The sequence below is a fragment of the Scyliorhinus torazame genome, chromosome 25 (genome assembly GCF_047496885.1).
Source record: "Scyliorhinus torazame isolate Kashiwa2021f chromosome 25, sScyTor2.1, whole genome shotgun sequence".
NCBI lineage: Eukaryota > Metazoa > Chordata > Chondrichthyes > Carcharhiniformes > Scyliorhinidae > Scyliorhinus > Scyliorhinus torazame.
The window spans coordinates 22,496,307-22,515,188 of record NC_092731.1 but is presented as its reverse complement, the minus strand read 5'-3'; the positions used below and the strand labels follow the sequence as shown (position 1 = coordinate 22,515,188).

The following is an 18,882-nucleotide window of genomic DNA, read 5'->3' as shown; positions in this document are numbered from 1 at the left end:
TACTTGTAGGCACTTGCAGCTGGAGCTTGTTAATTAGTTAATTGGATTAGGCCAGGTTTTCAGAGGCTAGATTCACAGTATAAAAGTGATCCCCTACAGTGCAGACTTTGTTTGCACTGAGTGCTGAATTTGGTGCATTTGAGTGTGATAGTGAGAGTTTGGTGACCAAGGGAGTATAAGGCTTCATTTTTATCTAAAGTTTAGTCTTTCTTTTATTTAGTTAATTAACTTAAAAGTTGCTGTTTGGTTTAGAAGAAGGTGAATTTTCAATCAGCTTTAAACAGGCTTCTACTTGTAGGCACTTGCAGCTGGAGCTTGTTAATTAGTTAATTGGATTAGGCCAGGTTTTCAGAGGCTAGATTCACAGTATAAAAGTGATCCCCTACAGTGCAGACTTTGTTTGCACTGAGTGCTGAATTTGGTGCATTTGAGTGTGATAGTGAGAGTTTGGTGACCAAGGGAGTATAAGGCTTCATTTTTATCTAAAGTTTAGTCTTTCTTTTATTTAGTTAATTAACTTAAAAGTTGCTGTTTGGTTTAGAAGAAGGTGAATTTTCAATCAGCTTTAAACAGGCTTCTACTTGTAGGCACTTGCAGCTGGAGCTTGTTAATTAGTTAATTGGATTAGGCCAGGTTTTCAGAGGCTAGATTCACAGTATAAAAGTGATCCCCTACAGTGCAGACTTTGTTTGCACTGAGTGCTGAATTTGGTGCATTTGAGTGTGATAGTGAGAGTTTGGTGACCAAGGGAGTTAGGTGAGGAGGGAGTAAGGCGCTCCTTTCATTTTGTTTCCGACATTTCCGCAAAGAGTGCGAAGAGAGCCAGGAGTTTACAGAAAGTGTAGCTGACTGGGAGCAGGGTCGGTGGGCGGAGATCTAGTTAGTCCACAGGGCAGCTATATTCTGTCAGGTAAGAGGGGATGGAGGCTAGGCCAGTTACATGCTCCTCCTGTAGGATGTGGGTGGTGAGGGATACCACCGGTGTCCCCGCTGACTATACCTGCGGGAAGTGCACCCAACTTCAGCTCCTCAAAGACCGTGTTAGGGAACTGGAGCTGAAGCTGGATGAACTTCGGATCATCCGGGAGGCAGAGGGGGTGATTGAGAAGAGTTACAAGGAGGTAACCACACCCAAGGTACAGGACAAGAATAGCTGGGTTACAGTCAGGGGGAAAAAAACAAACAGGCAGAAAGTGCAGGGATCCCTCGTGGCCGTTCCCCTTCAAAACAAGTATACCGTTTTGGATGCTGTTGGGGGGGATGACCTACCGGGGGAAGGCCCTAGCGGCCAGGTCTCTGGCACTGAGTCTGGCTCTGGGGCTCAGAAGGGAAGGGGGGAGAATAGTAAAGCAATAGTTGTAGGAGATTCAATGGTTAGGGGAATAGATAGGAGATTCTGTGGTCGCGAGCGAGACTCCCGGAAGGTATGTTGCCTCCTGGGTGCCAGGGCCAGGGATGTCTCGGATCGTGTCTTCAGGATCCTTAAGGGGGAGGGTGAGCAGCCAGAAGTCGTGGTGCACATTGGTACCAGCGACATAGGTAGGAAAAGGGGTGTGGAGGTAATAAACAAGTTTAGGGAGTTAGGCTGGAAGTTAAAAGCCAGGACAGACAGAGTTGTCATCTCTGGTTTGTTGCCGGTGCCACGTGATAGCGAGGCTAGGAATAGGGAGAGAGTGCAGTTGAACACGTGGCTGCAGGAATGGTGTAGGAGGGAGGGCTTCAGGTATTTGGATAATTGGAGCGCATTCTGGGGAAGGTGGGACCTGTACAAGCAGGACGGGTTGCATCTGAACCAGAGGGGCACCAATATCCTGGGAGGGAGATTTTCTAGTACTCTTCGGGAGGGTTTAAACTAATTTGGCAGGGGAATGGGAACCGGATTTGTAGTCCAGCAACTAAGGTAGCCGATATTCAGGACGCGAAAGCGTGTAATGAGGCAGTGGGGAAGGGAACACTGACAAAGGAGAGTACTTGCAGGCACGGAGAGGGGTTGAAGTGTGTATACTTCAACGCAAGAAGCATCAGGAATAAGGTGGGTGAACTTAAGGCATGGATCGGTACTTGGGACTACGATGTGGTGGCCATCACGGAAACTTGGATAGAAGAGGGGCAGAAATGGTTGTTGGAGGTCCCTGGTTATAGATGTTTCAATAAGATTAGGGAGGGTGGTAAAAGAGGTGGGGGGGTGGCATTATTAATTAGAGATAGTATAACAGCTGCAGAAAGGCAGTTCGAGGAGTATCAGCCTACTGAGGTAGTATGGGTTGAAGTCAGAAATAGGAAAGGAGCAGTCACCTTGTTAGGAGTTTTCTATAGGCCCCCCAATAGTAGCAGAGATGTGGAGGAACAGATTGGGAAACAGATTTTGGAAAGGTGCAGAAGTCATAGGGTAGTAGTCATGGGCGACTTTAACTTCCCAAATATTGAGTGGAAACTCTTTAGATCAAATAGTTTGGATGGGGTGGTGTTTGTGCAGTGTGTCCAGGAAGCTTTTCTAACGCAGTATGTAGATTGTCCGACCAGAGGAGGGGCAATATTGGATTTAGTACTGGGTAATGAGCCAGGGCAAGTGATAGATTTGTTAGTGGGGGAGCATTTTGGAGATAGTGACCACAATTCTGTGACTTTCACTTTAGTAATGGAGAGGGATAGGTACGTGCAACAGGGCAAGGTTTACAATTGGGGGAAGGGTAAATACGATGTTGTCAGACAAGAATTGAAGTGCATAAGTTGGGAACATAGGCTGGCAGGGAAGGACACAAATGAAATGTGGAACTTGTTCAAGGAACAGGTGCTACGTGTCCTTGATATGTATGTCCCTGTCAGGCAGGGAAGAGATGGTCGAGTGAGGGAACCATGGTTGACAAGAGAGGTTGAATGTCTTGTTAAGAGGAAAAAGGTGACTTATGTAAGGCTGAGGAAACAAGGTTCAGACAGGGCATTGGAGGGATACAAGATAGCCAGGAGGGAACTGAAGAAAGGGATTAGGAGAGCTAAGAGAGGGCATGAACAATCTTTGGCGGGTAGGATCAAGGAAAACCCCAAGGCCTTTTACACATATGTGAGAAATATGAGAATGACTAGAGCGAGGGTAGGTCCGATCAAGGACAGTAGCGGGAGATTGTGTATTGCGTCTGAAGAGATAGGAGAGGTCTTGAACGAGTACTTTTCTTCTGTATTTACAAATGAGAGGGGCGATATTGTTGGAGAGGACAGTGTGAAACAGATTGGTAAGCTCGAGGAAATACTTGTTAGGAAGGAAGATGTGTTGGGCATTTTGAAAAACTTGAGGATAGACAAGTCCCCCGGGCCTGACGGGATATATCCAAGGATTCTATGGGAAGCAAGAGATGAAATTGCAGAGCCGTTGGCAATGATCTTTTCGTCCTCACTGTCAACAGGGGTGGTACCAGGGGATTGGAGAGTGGCGAATGTCGTGCCCCTGTTCAAAAAAGGGACTAGGGATAACCCTGGGAATTACAGGCCAGTTAGTCTTACTTCGGTGGTAGGCAAAGTAATGGAAAGGGTACTGAAGGATAGGATTTCTGAGCATCTGGAAAGACACTGCTTGATTAGGGATAGTCAGCACGGATTTGTGAGGGGTAGGTCTTGCCTTACAAATCTTATTGAATTCTTTGAGGAGGTGACCAAGCATGTGGATGAAGGTAAAGCAGTGGATGTAGTGTACATGGATTTTAGTAAGGCATTCGATAAAGTTCCCCATGGTAGGCTTATGCAGAAAGTAAGGAGGCATGGGATAGTGGGAAATTTGGCCAGTTGGATAACGAACTGGCTAACCGATAGAAGTCAGAGAGTGGTGGTGGATGGCAAATATTCAGCCTGGATCCCAGTTACCAGTGGCGTACCGCAGGGATCAGTTCTGGGTCCTCTGCTGTTTGTGATTTTCATTAATGACTTGGATGAGGGAGTTGAAGGGTGGGTCAGTAAATTTGCAGATGATACGAAGATTGGTGGAGTTGTGGATAGTAAGGAGGGCTGTTGTCGGCTGCAAAGAGACATAGATAGGATGCAGAGCTGGGCTGAGAAGTGGCAGATGGAGTTTAACCCTGAAAAGTGTGAGGTTGTCCATTTTGGAAGGACAAATATGAATGCGGAATACAGGGTTAACGGTAGAGTTCTTGGCAATGTGGAGGAGCAGAGAGATCTTGGGGTCTATGTTCATACATCTTTGAAAGTTGCCACTCAAGTGGATAGAGCTGTGAAGAAGGCCTATGGTGTGCTCGCGTTCATTAACAGAGGGATTGAATTTAAGAGCCGTGAGGTGATGATGCAGCTGTACAAAACTTTGGTAAGGCCACATTTGGAGTACTGTGTACAGTTCTGGTCGCCTCATTTTAGGAAGGATGTGGAAGCTTTGGAAAAGGTGCAAAGAAGATTTACCAGGATGTTGCCTGGAATGGAGAGTAGGTCTTACGAGGAAAGGTTGAGGGTGCTAGGCCTTTTCTCATTAGAACGGAGAAGGATGAGGGGCGACTTGATAGAGGTTTATAAGATGATCAGGGGAATAGATAGAGTAGACAGTCAGAGACTTTTTCCCCGGGTGGAACAAACCATTACAAGGGGACATAAATTTAAGGTGAAAGGTGGAAGATATAGGAGGGATATCAGAGGTAGGTTCTTTACCCAGAGAGTAGTGGGGGCATGGAATGCACTGCCTGTGGAAGTAGTTGAGTCGGAAACATTAGGGACCTTCAAGCAGCTATTGGATAGGTACATGGATTACGGTTAAATGATATAGTGTAGATTTATTTGTTCTCAAGGGCAGCACGGTAGCATTGTGGATAGCACAATTGCTTCACAGCTCCAGGGTCCCAGGTTCGATTCCGGCTTGGGTCACTGACTGTGCGGAGTCTGCACGTCCTCCCCGTGTCTGCGTGGGTTTCCTCCGGGTGCTCCGGTTTCCTCCCACAATCCAAAGATGTGCAGGTTAGGTGAATTGGCCAATGATAAATTGCCCTTAATGTCCAAATTGCCCTTGGTGTTGGGTGAAGGTGTTGAGTTTGGGTAGGGTGCTCTTTCCAAGAGCCGGTGCAGACTCAAAGGGCCGAATGGCCTCCTTCTGCACTGTAAATTCAATGATAATCTATGATTAATCTAGGACAAAGGTTCGGCACAACATCGTGGGCCGAAGGGCCTGTTCTGTGCTGTATTTTCTATGTTCTATGTTCTATGTCCTATGTTCTATGTTCTATGTCTATCCTTCTATTCCTTTATGCATCTTCCCCTCAAATGGTGAGGCTAGGGAATCAGCAGCCAATCAGATTGGCCGATGCTGGCTCTATCTTTTGAGTGTTCGCCCAATACGACGGAGACTTTGGTAAGCAAGGAACAGGTGAAAGGGTGAAGGTTCAAAGTTCACGAGATGCCATAACTCTGCTAAAATTGGGAAAAGGTTTTTTGAGGGGGCCACAACACCTTCAGTTGTCACTTGGTTAAATGTCCCAAGGTGTGTCAAAGGGAGCGTGGACTCGGAAGAAAATGGTGGCAGGCCATCGGAGGAGATGGTAGGGCAGATGAGCACAAAGGTTGGTCAAGGAGGGAGGCTTTAAGGGGGAAAGTGAGGTGGAGAGGTTTGGGGAGGGAACTCCATTGCTTCGAGCCCAAGCAGCTGAAGGCACGGCCGCCAAAGGCGGGATGAAGGTAATTGGCAAGAGTCCAGAATTGTAGAAACGCAGAATTCTTGGAAGGCTGGAGGGGCAGCACGGTAGCACAAGTGGATCGCACTGTGGCTTCACAGCTCCAGGGTCCCAGGTTCGATTCCCCGCTAGGTCACTGTCTGTGCGGAGTCTGCATGTTCTCCCCGTGTCTGCGTGGGTTTCCTCCGGGTGCTCCGGTTTCCTCCCACAGTCCAAAGATGTGCAGGTTAGGTGGATTGGCCGTGCTAAATTGCCCTTAGTGACCAAAAGGTTAGGAGGGGTTATTGGGTTACGGGGATTGGGTGGAAGTGAGGGCTTAAGTGTTCGGTGCAGACTCGATGGGCCGAATGGCCTCCTTCTGCACTGTATGTTCTCTGGCTATGGCTATGGGTCACAGAGAGAGGGAGGGAGGAAGCTATGGAGGGATTGGAACGCAAAGCTGACAATTTTAAATTTGAGCCATTGCCAGACTGGGGACAATATCAGTCAGCGAGCACAGGAATGATGGATGAACAGTACCTGTTGTGAATTAGGATGCGGTAAACAGATATTTGGATTGAACTCAAGTGTACGGAATGAGGGTAATCTTCCCTTGCAATACAAGGGTCCGAAATGGAACCAAAGAGGGATTCTCATTCTGACGCCATTGGGTGAGGCCATTCTTGAATTTGCTGCAATTGTTGCCTGGTTTGCGTGTACTGAGTCGCTTGCGTCTCCTTTGCAGCTTGGGCTGGAGTCGGTGTTCCACTCCTGTTTCCCCGCCGTCTCTTCCGCTCGCTCCAGCGACACAATCCCGCCCCTGGGGCAGCTGCTGCGTGCGGAGAAGGGGGGCGAAGGATCCATGAGGTACGTTCGATGCTCTGCACCATGCGCACATCGCAGTTATGTCATCACAGGAGGCTGCTGGCCCCAGTCGTTCAAACATGTGACAGCCCCATGTGTGGTGGACATAGAATTAACAGCACCCCAACAGGTCATCCATGTTCCACCACACTTCATCCCGAACTGTCAGCTTGACCTCCAATTTTCTTTAAATCGTTCATTCACGGGATGTGGGCGTCGCTGGGCCGGGCCCAGCATTTGTTGCCCATTCCTAATTGCCCTCGAAGTGAGTGTCTCGCTCGGCCATTTCAGAGGAGCATTTAAGAGTCAATCACATTACTGTGGGTCTGGAGTCACGTGCCGGCCAGACTGGGCAAGGACGGCAGATTTCCTTCCCCAAAGGGGCATTAGTGAACGCAATGTTTTTTTGGAAGAATTGTTTCTTGGTCATCGTTCCAGTATTTTTTTAATATAAATTTAGAGTATCCAATCTATTTTCTCCAATTAAGGGGCAATTTAGTGCGGCCAATCCACCTACCCTGCTCATCTTTGGGTTGTGGGGGCGAAACCCACGCAAACATGGGGAGAATGTGCAAACTCCACACGGACAGTGACCCGGGGCCGGGATCGAACCTGGGACCTCGGCTCTGTGAGGCAGCAGTGCTATCCACTGCGCCAGCGTGCCGCCCCCTGGCTCCAATATTAAGATTCTGCCCCCTAGCCTTAGACTCCCCAAAGCAAACGGGAATAGTTTCTCCGAATCTACTCTTATTTGCTCCCCTTAATATCTCGAAAACTTTGATCAAATCACCACTTAACCTTGTAAGTACGAGGGAATGTAGGGGCTGGTTTAGCACAGGGCTAAATCGCTGGCTTTTAAAGCAGGCCAAGGCAGGCCAGCAGCGCGGTTCAATTCCCGTACCAGCCTCCCCGAACAGGCGCCGGAATGTGGCGACGAGGAGCTTTTCACAGTAACTTCATTTGAAGCCGACTTGTGACAATAAGCGATTTTCATTTCATAAAACCCTGGTCGGTGTAATCGCTCCTCGTAGCTTGGGGTCCAGATATAATTCTGATAAATCCATGTTGCGTTCCCTCCAAGGCTAATATATCCTTCCTAAGTTGTGGCCCTCCCAGAACTGCTCCATTAATCCTGCTCTGTCACAAAAGAATGAAAGGTCACCACATCCTTGGCGGGATTCTCCGAAATGGAGGCAGAGTGTTCCCGCCATCGTGAACGCCGTCGAGGTACCGGTGATTCGCCATTTTGGCTGTCTCGGGTGATTCACTGGACCGCGCCGCGCAAAACGCGATTGTGCCGATCTGGCCGCTGCCGTGAATCACGGGAGGGCGTCGGACCGGCGTGGCGGGACGAATTGGCGACCCCGGCGATTCTCCAAACCGGCGCGGGAGCGGAGAATCGCGCCCAGTGTCTCCCAGAGAGGTCACATTGCTGCATGGATAGAGCTCTAGGTAAACCACATGCAAGAGTATTGTGTTCATTCCTGGGATACAGATGAAACAATGGCGTAGTGGAATTGTCGTTGGACTGGTAATCCAGAGACCCAGAGTAATGCTCTGGGGACCCTGGTTCAAATCCCACCACGGCCGATGGTGACATTTGAATTCAATAAAAATCTGGAATTAAAAGATAACCATTGTCGATTGTCTCCTGAGCCACAGCAATGTGGTTGACTCTTAAATACCCTCTAAACAACACCCACATCCCCTCAACAAATATAAAGAAAAGAGGAGGTGGCCATTCGGCCCTTCGAGCCTGTCCCACCGTTCAATATGATCATGGCTGATTCGCTATCTCAACACCATACCCAGCGACACCTTTATCCATTTCTTTCTTAAATGCATTCAGTGATTTGGCCACCACGGCCTCCTGTGGGAGAGAATTCCCAGGCATCCTATCCCCCCCTCCCCCCCCCCCCCCCGCTACCAAATCCCAGGCATCCCCCCACCCCCCCCCCTACCAAATCCCAGCCTCTGAGTGCAAAAATGTCTCCCCATTATCTCAGTCCTGCAGAGAGGGGGGAGGGCGAGGAGAGGAGATGTCACCGGAGCTGCATCCAGTGGCCTTCCTTGAACCATAGAATCCCCATACTGCAGAGGGAGGCCATTCAGCCCATCGAGGCTGCGCCAACCCCCGGAGAGAGCACCCTATCTAGGCCCACTCCCCCACCTTCTCCCCATGACCCCCCCTGCCTATCCTACATGTCCTTGGACACTACAGGGGAATTTTTAGCATGCCCAATCCACCTAACCTTTTTTTTTAAAAAATGTATTTTATTGCAAACATGTATCAAAACAGGTTACAGCGAATAAACACCCCAGGAAACATACTTCCCAACAATCAACTATACAGTCTGTACAGAATTTTCCTCTTTTTCACTTCTCCCCCATGACAAACAGCTCCTCAAACACGGTCACAACCATCTCCCACCTTTCCTCAAACACCCCTGCTGAGCCCCTTAACTCATACTTTATCTTCTCTAACTGCAGGACGTCGTACAGATCACCCAACCTAGCCGCCAACCCCGGTGGTGATGCCGACCGCCACTCCAGCAAAATCCGCCGCCGTGCAATCAGAGAGGCGAAGGCCACGAAATCGGCCTTCCTCCTCTCCATGAGCTCCGGCTTCTCCGAAACCCCAAATATCGCCACCAAAGCGTCCGGGTCCACCTCCTCCCCCACCATCCTGGCTAAGGCCACAAACACTCCCGCCCAGAATTTCCCAATTTTTCACAACCCCTAAACATGTGCGCGTGATTCGCTGGCCCCCGCCCACACCTCTCACACTCATCTGCTACCCCTGAAAGAACCCACTCATTCTTGCCCAAGTCATATGCACCCTGTGCAACACCTTAAACTGTATCAGGCTCATCCTCGCACAAGAGGAGGTCCCGTTTACCCTTCGCAGTGCCTCGCTCCATACTCCCCAATTGATCTCCATTCCCAACACCGCTTCCCATTTCTCCTTGATCTTCACCGCCCGCTCGCCTCCCTGCTCCCCCATCCACTTGTATATATCCCCAATTCGTCCCTCCCCTTCCACATCCGGAAGCAGCAGTCGCTCCAACAGGGTGTATCCCAGCAACCGAGGGAAGCCCCCTCCAGACCTGTGCCAATCCACCTAACCTGCACCCCTTTGGAGTGATGGGGCTGCAGGACAAATGGAAAATTCTAGTCGGCCTCTGGCAATAGGCTTTCAATTGCTGCTAATTGGCAACTCACTGATTGTGGTCATGATCCTCAGCTGCCTCCAGTGACCAGGGGAGGGATGATGCTGGTAAACTGACAAGTAAACCAGTGGTGTGGATTTCTGCACCCATCTGCCTCCGTGTTCATGGCATCAAGGCTAAAACTCCTGTTGGCAAGTCAGAGGCCTGTGTGTAGTGGGGAGGGCTGGATTGATGGGGTTGGAGAACGAGGGACATCCACAGTCTGGTTATATTCTTGATAAGGGAGTTCCAGATACTGTATATCTCCCAGTACAGCCCTGGTTCCTGGTGGAGTGTGCAGTGTTGGCCTATTAACCCTTTTCTATGTATCTGTTACAGCGCACATGCCTGTGACCTCTGGAGTTCATTGCAAAATGTCGATCAAGCCGTTGGGCTGAAATATAAATGGCCTGAGTGCCAGAGTCGCAAACACCTCCTTGCGTCGCTGTGCGTGGACCCTGCAAATGCGGTGAGTGACGAAAGACTGGAGGGCAGAGCTCATTTCACTCGGACTTTTATTAAACCAGAAACTCCTAACGCTTTTTCCTTTCCATAGAATCCCTACAGTGCAGAAGGAGGCCATTCGGCCCATCGCGTCTGCACCAGCCCTCTGAAAGAACACCCTACCTAGGCCCAATCCCCCACCCTATCCCCATAACCCCACCTAGGGGAAATTTAACATGCACCTAACCTGCACATCCCGGAGGGGCTGGTTTAGCACAGGGCTAAATCGCTGGCTTTGAAAGCAGACCAAGGCAGGCCAGCAGCCCGGTTCAATTCCCGTAACAGCCTCCCCGAACAGGCGCCGGAATGTGGCGACTAGGGGCTTTTCACAGTAACTTCATTTGAAACCTACTTGTGACGATAAGCGATTTTCATTTCATTTCCTTGGACTGTGGGAGGAAACCGGAGCACCCGGAGGAAACCCACGCAGACACGGGGAGAACGTGCAAACTCCGCACAGTCACCCGAGGCCGGAATCGAACCCGGGTCCCTGGCGCTGTGAGGCAGCAGTGCTAACCACTGTTCCAGCGTTTCCAGTCAATTATTTTGTTGCATCATTTTAATAAGTTAGTTTAGTTTATTGTCCTTTTCTAAGGGTGTCCTTGGGCAGGAGCTGATGCCTGGACTGTTGGGTACCTGGGGCTGGACGTTCTCTTGGCTGGGCACTGGGAGGTGCCTGAGGCTGGGGGATGTAGGCTGCGTGGATGTCTTGGAGTTGTGGGAGGGGTCTGCCCGTTTGGGGGTAGCGTTGCTTTTGCTGGGGAGGGGTGGTTGACCTTGGGCAGGCCTTGCCCGGAAGCTGAAGTAATGTCCCGGGAGTTGGGGCTGACACCCTGGGCTGGGGAGGTGGCAGATGATGCCTAGGATTTGGCAAGAGAGTGTGGGGGGGGGGGGGGGTGGATTGCCCAGGATTGGGGGTGTTGGGGTTCCCCTGGGATGGGGAGATGTTCAGAAGCTGAGGGGAGTACCATGGTCTGGGGGGGGAGACAGGGAAGGAGTGGGGCTTGGGGAGTCAATACTTGTGATCTAAAGGTTGGGGATGCCCAGGAACCTGGGTGTGCTGCCCTGGGCTGGGGCCTAGTGCCCTGGAGTTGAGATTCTCTCAAACAGCCTCTCCTCGTCCTCGTACCATCCAATTATTTACCGGGTACCTACCTTCAGTTGACAATTTCTTTCTTTCTGCATCTTATCCCCATTCTTATCCTAATCCCACCTCACTCTGTTTTCTTATTTTGCGTTGTGCTCTTTTCCCCTATTTCTTTTCTCTTTCCCTCTCTCCATCCCTTTCTTTTGCCATGCCCTCCTTTTCTCTCCTTCGTTCTCTTCATTCTTTTTTCAAACTCCTTTTTCTTTTCTCTTTTTCCACTCTTTCTTGGACTTCCTTTCCTGCTCTCTCTCTCTCTCTCTCTTTCTTACATTTCCCTGTCAAATCTTTTGGCCCCTCTCCTCTCCTTCCATTCTTCCAGGAGACGCCCGCAGGTCACTCGAGAACGTTGGGCTCTTCCCTTCTGCTCTCCAGAGAGACAACGATGGAGTTACAGCCTTCCCCCGTTAGCCCGGGCCTGGACTACAAGGAGTTAATGTTAATTAAGGTACGCCAGCTTTAAAATGCCCTGGCGGGTTTACCTCTCAAAATGGCTGCCGCCTTAAAGGGGCACTCCCTGCACAAAATTGCGTTTGTGAGAGAGAGTGATGGTCAACAGGAAAGTCATGCGCCACTTCCTCAAACCTACTGCCCCTATCCTCAGCCCCGCCCACCCATCACCGCCCTGTGCTCGCTAACCGACATCGCGACAGCCTCCATTAAAAAATTCTTCCACAAAAACAGAAATAAACTGGATAAACGCAGCAGCATCTGTGGAGAGGGAAACAGAGTTGGCCTTTCGAGTCTGTATGGCTGTTCTTCAGGATGGAAGAGGTCGTCATACGGGCTCGCAACGCGAGCTCTCCACAGAATGCTGAGCGATTATATTTCCCTTTATATTTCAGATCTCCAGCATCCACAGTATTTTGCTTTTACTTTTAAATTCTTATCCTCGAATTCCGAGTCCTCACCACTTTATCCCTGTGATCTCGCCCAACCGTCCAGGATATCTGAGCTCAACCAGTTCTGGCCTTTTGGGCATCCCCGATGTTAATCGTCCCACCATTAGTTGCCGCGCCTCCAGCTGCCCTGGGCCCTGGCTCTGGATTTCCTCCCTAAATCTCTTTGCCTCTCTATCTTGCTTCTCTCCTGTGAATGCTCCTCTGAACCTTTAACTTGTCACATGTTCTATTATTGTCTTACACAAACCACATTGTCAATTCTGTCTGATAAAGCTTGTCCAGTCCCTTGAGATATTTTTGCCTGTTGTATCAAAGGCCCATTAAGTTATGAAGTGAGTTTCCCCGACTGAATCACACAATCGCATGAAATTGTTCAAACTCTGGCCCTGATTAACATTAAAACGCTGATAAATGTTACCAGTGTTCTTCAGGGAAGGAGTATCTCCATCTCAACTGGTTGACTTTTAATGGACTTCTGAATTGGCCGAGAAACGTACTCAGCTGTCCCCGTCAAACACTCCCAGGAGACACAGCACAGGGTTTGATACAGAGAAAAGCTCCCCTTATACTGTGCCCATCAAACAGTCCCAGGACAGGTACAGCACAAGGTTAGATACAAAGTAAAGCTCCCTCTACACTGTCCCCATCAAATACTCCCAGGACAGGTACAGCACGGGGTTAGATACAGAGTAAAGCTCCCTCTACACTGTCCCCATCAAACACTCCCAGGACAGGTACAGCACGGGGTTAGATACAGAGTAAAGCTCCCTCTACACTGTCCCCATCAAACACTCCCAGGACAGGTACAGCACTGGGTTAGATACAGAGTAAAGCTCCCTCTACACTGTCTCCATCAAACACTCCCAGGACAGGTACAGCACGGGGTTAGATACAGAGTAAAGCTCCCTCTACACTGTCCCCATCGAACACTCCCAGGATAGGTGCAGTATGGCATTAGATACAGAGTAAAGCTCCCTCTACACTGTCCCCATCAAACACTCCCAGGACAGGTACAGCTCGGGGTTAGATACAAGTAAAGCTCCCTCTACACTGTCCCCATCAAGCAATCAAATCCTCTCGCTATGAAGGCCAACATACCATTTGCCTTCTTTACCGCCTGCTGCACCTGCATGCTTATCTTCAGCAGCTGGTGTACGAGGGCACCCAGGTCTCATTGCACATTCCCGTCTCCTAATCTATGGCCATTTTGATAATAGTCTGCCTTCTCGTTTTTGCTACCAAAATGCATAACCTTGCATTTCTCCAAATTATACTGCATCTGCCATTCATTTTCCCACTCACTCAACTTGTCCAAATCTCATTGAATAGATCTCTGCATCCTCCTCACAGCTCATCCTCCCACCCAACTTTATGTCATCTGCAATTTGGAGATATTACATTTTGTTCCCTTATCTAAATCATTAATATATATTGTGAAGGGGGTCTCAGCACTGATCCATACAGTACTCCACTAGTCACTACCTGCCATTTGGAAAAAGACCCATTAATTCCTACTCTGTTTCTTGTCTGCCAACCAGTTTTCTATCCATCTCAGTACACTCCCCCCAATCCCATGCAATTTAATTTTACATGCTAATCTCTTTTGTGGGACTTTGTCGAAACTTTCTGAAAGTCCAGATAAACCACATCCACTGACTTCCCCTCATCAACCCTACTAGTTACATCCTCGGAAAATTCCACTAGATATGTCAAGCATGATTTCCCCTTTATAAATCCATGCTGACTCCCTACCCTGCCACTGTTTTCTAAGTGATCTGCTATAAAATCTTCAATAATGGATTCTAGAATTTTCCCCACTACCAACGTCAGGATTACTGGTATATAATTCCCTGTTTTCTCTCTCTCTCCATTTTTAAATAACGGTGTTACTTTAGCGACCCTCCAATCTGCAGGAACTGTTCCAGAGTCTATAGAATCCTGGAAGATGACCACCAATGCATCCACTATTTCTAGAACCATTTCCTTAAGTACTCTGGGACTTAGATAATCAGGCCCTAGGGATTTGTCAGCCTTCAATCGCATCTATTTCCCCAACACCATTTCTCTACTAATACTGATCTTCAGTTCCTCCCTCTCACTAACCTGCATTCCCCAACGTTTCTGATATCTTATTTATGTCCTCGTTTGTGAAGGCAGAACCAAAGTATGTATTGAGTTGCTCGGTCATTTATTTGTCCCCCATTAAAAATTCCCCTGTTTCTGACTGTAACGGACCTACATTTGTCTTCACCAATCTTTTTCTCTTCATGTACCTATACAAACTTGTACAGTCAGTGTTTATGTTCCTAGCAGGCTTACTCTTTTATTCCCTACTATTTTTCCCTTCTCATTCAATGTTTTGATCCTCCTTTGTTGAATCCTCAGACCTGTTGTTTTTCTTGGCCAATTTGTGTGCTTCTTCGTTGGATCGAATACTATCTCTAATTTCCCTTGTATACCATGGATTGTCCACCTTTCCCGTGTTACTTTTGCGCCAGACAGGAATAAACAATTGTTGCAGCTCCCCCATGCGCTCCTTAAATGTTTGCCATTGCCGATCCATTGACATCCCTTTAAGGAACGTTCCCCAATCGATCATAGCCAACTTGCGCCTCATATCATCGTAGTTTCCTTTCTTAAGATTCAGGACCCGAGTCTCAGAATCAGCTAGTCACTCTCCATCTTAATGAACAATTCTATCATATTATGGTCACTCATGCCTAAGGGGTTTCGCACAGCTAAATTACCAATGATTCCATTCTCATTACACAGTACGCAGTCAAGGATGGCCTGTTCTCTAGTTATGGCCTGTTCTCAATGTATTGGTCCAGAAAACCATCCCGTATACATTCCAGGGATTCCTCCTCTACGGTACTGTGACTAATTTGATTTGCCCAATCTATATGCAGGATAAAATCACCCATAATTACAGATGTTCCTTTATCCCATGTGTCTGTAATTTCCTGTTTAATGCCATTCCCAACGTCACCAATACAGTTTGGGGGGGTCTAGATACAACATCCACTGAAGGTTTTGCCCCTTGGTGTTTCTCAGCTTGACCCCAACATAGATTCCACATTGTCGGAGCTAATATCTTTCTGCATGTTTGCGTTAATTCCTTCTTTAACCAGCACTGCAACTCCACTGCCTTTTCCTATTTGCCTGCCCTTCTTAAATACTGAAAACCCCATGGATGTTCAGTTCCCATCCCTGGTCACCCTGCAGCCCTGTAATCCCGATTATATCATACCCATTTATATCTGGGGTTGCGCAGTGGTTAGCACTGCTGCCTCACGGTGCCGAGGACCCGGGAACGATCCTGGCCCCGGGTCACTGTCCGTGTGGAGTTTGCACATTCTCCCCGTGTCTGCGTGGCTCTCACCCCCACAACCCAAAAATGTGCAGGGTAGGTGGATTGGCCACGTTAAATTTCCCCTTAATTGGAAAGAAAGAGAATTGGGTACATTAAATTCCCATCTATTTGAACGATTATTTTGTGCGCTTTATTGCGAATGCTCCACGCATTAAGGTTCAAAGCCTTTAGGGTTTCCTTATTAACATTACTTGTCCCGCTCCCAATATTTTTCACCGCAGCCCTGTTTGAATCTGGCCCTTGGTTTCTCTGCCTGTCACTTTTCTAATTCCCCTTTCTGTCTTTTGTTTTTCTCTTTAAATCCCCTTCCACTGTCTCCTTGCATAGTAAAGCTTCCTCTACACTGACTCATTCAAACACTCCCAGGACAGGTACACCACGGGTTTAGATACAGAGTAAAACTCCCTCTACACTGCCCCATCAAACACTCCCAGGACAGGTACAGCACGGGGTTAGATACAGAGTAAAGCTCCCTCTGCACTGTCCCCATCAAACACTCCCAGGACACTACAGCACGGGGTTAGATACAGAGTAAAGCTTCCTCTACACTGACTCATTCAAACACTCCCAGGACAGGTACAGCACGGGGTTAGATACAGAGTAAAGCTCCCTCTGCACTGTCCCCATCAAACACTCTCAGGGTAGGGACAGCACGGGGTTAGATACAGAGTAAAGCTTCCTCTACACTGTCCCCATTAAACATTCCCAGGACAGGTACAACACTGGGTTAGATACAGAGTAAAGCTCACTCTACACTGCCCCATCAAACACTCCCAAGACAGGTACAGCACAGGGTTAGATACAGAGTAAAGCTTCCTCTACACTGCCCCATCAAACACTCCCAGGACAGGTACAGCACGGGGTTAGATACAGAGTAAAGCTCCCTCTGCACTGTCCCCATCAAACATTCCCAGGACAGGTACAACACTGGGTTAGATACAGAGTAAAGCTCCCTCTACACTGTCCCCATTAAACACTCCCAGGACAGGTACAGCACGGGGTTAGATACAGAGTAAATCTCCCTCTACACTGTCCCCATCAAACACTCCCAGGACAGGTACAGCACGGGGTTAGATACAGAGTAAAGCTTCCTCTACTCTGTCCCCATCAAACACTCCCAAGACTGGTACAGCACGGGGTTAGATACAGAGTAAAGCTTCCTCTACACTGCCCCATCAAACACTCCCAGGACAGGTACAGCACGGGGTTAGATACAGAGTAAAACTCCTTCTACACTGTCCCCATCAAACACTCCCAGGACAGGTACAGCACAGGGGTTAGATACAGAGTAAAGCTTCCTCTACTCTGTCCCCATCAAACACTCCCAAGACGGGTACAGCACGGGGTTAGATACAGAGTAAAGCTCCCTCTACACTGTCCCCATCAAACACTCCCAGGATGGGTACACTACGGGTTAGATACAGAGTAAAGCTCCCTCTCCACTGTCTCCATCAAACACTCCCAGGACAGGTACAGCACGGGGTTAGATACAGAGTAAAGCTCCCTCTACACTGTCCCCATCAAACACTCCCAGGACAGGTACAGCACGGGGTTAGATACAGAGTAAAGCTCCCTCTACACTGTCCCCATCAAACACTGCCAGGACAGGTACAGCACGGGGTTAGATACAGAGTAAAGCTCCCTCTACACTGTCCCCATCAAACACTCCCAGGACAGGTACAGCACGGGGTTAGATACAGAGTAAAGCTCCCTCTACACCGTCCCCATCAAACACGCCCAGGACAGGTACAGCACGGGGTTAGATACAGAGTAAAGCTCCCTCTACACTGTCCCCATCAAACACTCCCAGGACAGGTACAGCACGGGGTTAGATACAGAGTAAAACTCCTTCTACACTGCCCCATCAAACTGTCTGCAGGTACTGCACGGGGTTAGATAGAGGTTAAAGCTCCTTCTATTCCAATTCCAATTCTTTTCCTGCACGCAGTGGTGCATTAAGGCAGACCTTCGTCTGTTCCCATAGCTAGTTATTCCCGGAACAGGTCTGTCGCCAGGGACTTATAGCTTGATGTGCCCCACTCCACATCAGGTGTGACTGACCAGGGTACTCTCCCGCTTTTACTGCCATTGGCGTGTTTGGGAAGGATTTGCAGGTTGACCCACTGAACCTGTTTGGGCGTTGTGAACGCACCTCCCTTGGTCGTCAGGTCCTGTGGTGGGACTCAAACCCAGAGGTCCTGGCTCAGAGGCGTGGATGCTATCCACTGTGCCACAAGACCTAAAACTCCTTCTATATGCCCCATTTAATACTCACAGGGCAGGTACAGCATATGTTAGATACAGAGTAAACCTGACAACACGGCCAAGCCGCCATCTCAAAAGAACACATCATCCAGTACACGTTGTCCAATTTCCCCCACTGGGCCTCCCTGGGGGAGATTGTCAGTGGGGGTGGGACGGCTTGCGGGGCGTGGGGGGGGGGGGGGGGGGGGTGGGGGGGGGGGTGCGGGGGGAGGTGGAGGAGGGGGTGGAATGGTAACGGTGGTGGTGGGACGTCAGTGGTGAGTTTGAGGTTCCGTGCCCCACGGCCATTGGGCATCGGACTGAAGCACCTGCAAACTGGGGTGAGGTGATGTCATCACCGGGCGCCACGGCTCTGTTTTCTCTCTGTTGTAGAACTCAGTCCCTCAGCTCCAGAACGGCCTCAGCCCGACCCACCGTATCCAAGCCTTCTTCTACCACTGGACACAGGCCGACAGGAATGGGAAAAGCAAGACTTCGTACGACTTCAACAAGAACTTCATGGCCTAGCGGACCAGCGGCTGAAGCGCCAACTCTTATTTCTCCATCAAGTCATCTGCACAGCCTCTAACTGTGTTCACGTGTCTTTCATTATTTTAACGGGCTGTTTTGTTTTTGGAAAGGGGGACCTCTCGAAGGGCGTGTGTGTGAGTGTGTGTGGGGGGGGGGGGGGGGGGGGGGGTCGGGAGTTCGCCGAGGGTGTAGGCATTCGCACATGAAATGGACTGTGCACATCAGAATGCGACTGAACCTGGTGCTCGTGGGAATCTGCGCACAAACCAGCTGCGCTGTTGCTGCACAAAAGCAAGTCATTGACTGTTAGGTAGCTTTGGGGTGCCTTGCGGTTGTGAACGGTGCTTTGGAAATGCAAGACTTTCTTTCCTGAGCATAGGATAGGGCATGTAACAGGCAGTCAATATGTTACTCCCCACTGTTTTCCCCCATTCCCCCATCCCCCCCATTCCCCCATCCCCCCATTACCCCATTC

At 49.3% G+C, this 18,882-nt stretch overlaps 1 protein-coding gene across 2 annotated transcripts in view; it reads left to right on the top strand.

Annotated features, from left to right (window-relative positions):
• Nucleotides 1–18,882, top strand: part of LOC140402410 (uncharacterized) — a 53,354-nt gene extending 34,472 nt beyond the window's left edge. The window contains exons 4-7 of one of the 2 annotated variants that reach the window (XM_072490173.1): nt 6,382–6,503; nt 10,049–10,178; nt 11,680–11,805; nt 18,270–18,882. In XM_072490173.1, coding sequence (XP_072346274.1) covers nt 6,382–6,503; nt 10,049–10,178; nt 11,680–11,805; nt 18,270–18,404 — 513 coding nt within the window. In that variant the 3' untranslated portion in view covers nt 18,405–18,882. The remainder of the gene's footprint in view (nt 1–6,381; nt 6,504–10,048; nt 10,179–11,679; nt 11,806–18,269) is intronic. The other variant, XM_072490174.1, reaches the window with a different exon arrangement.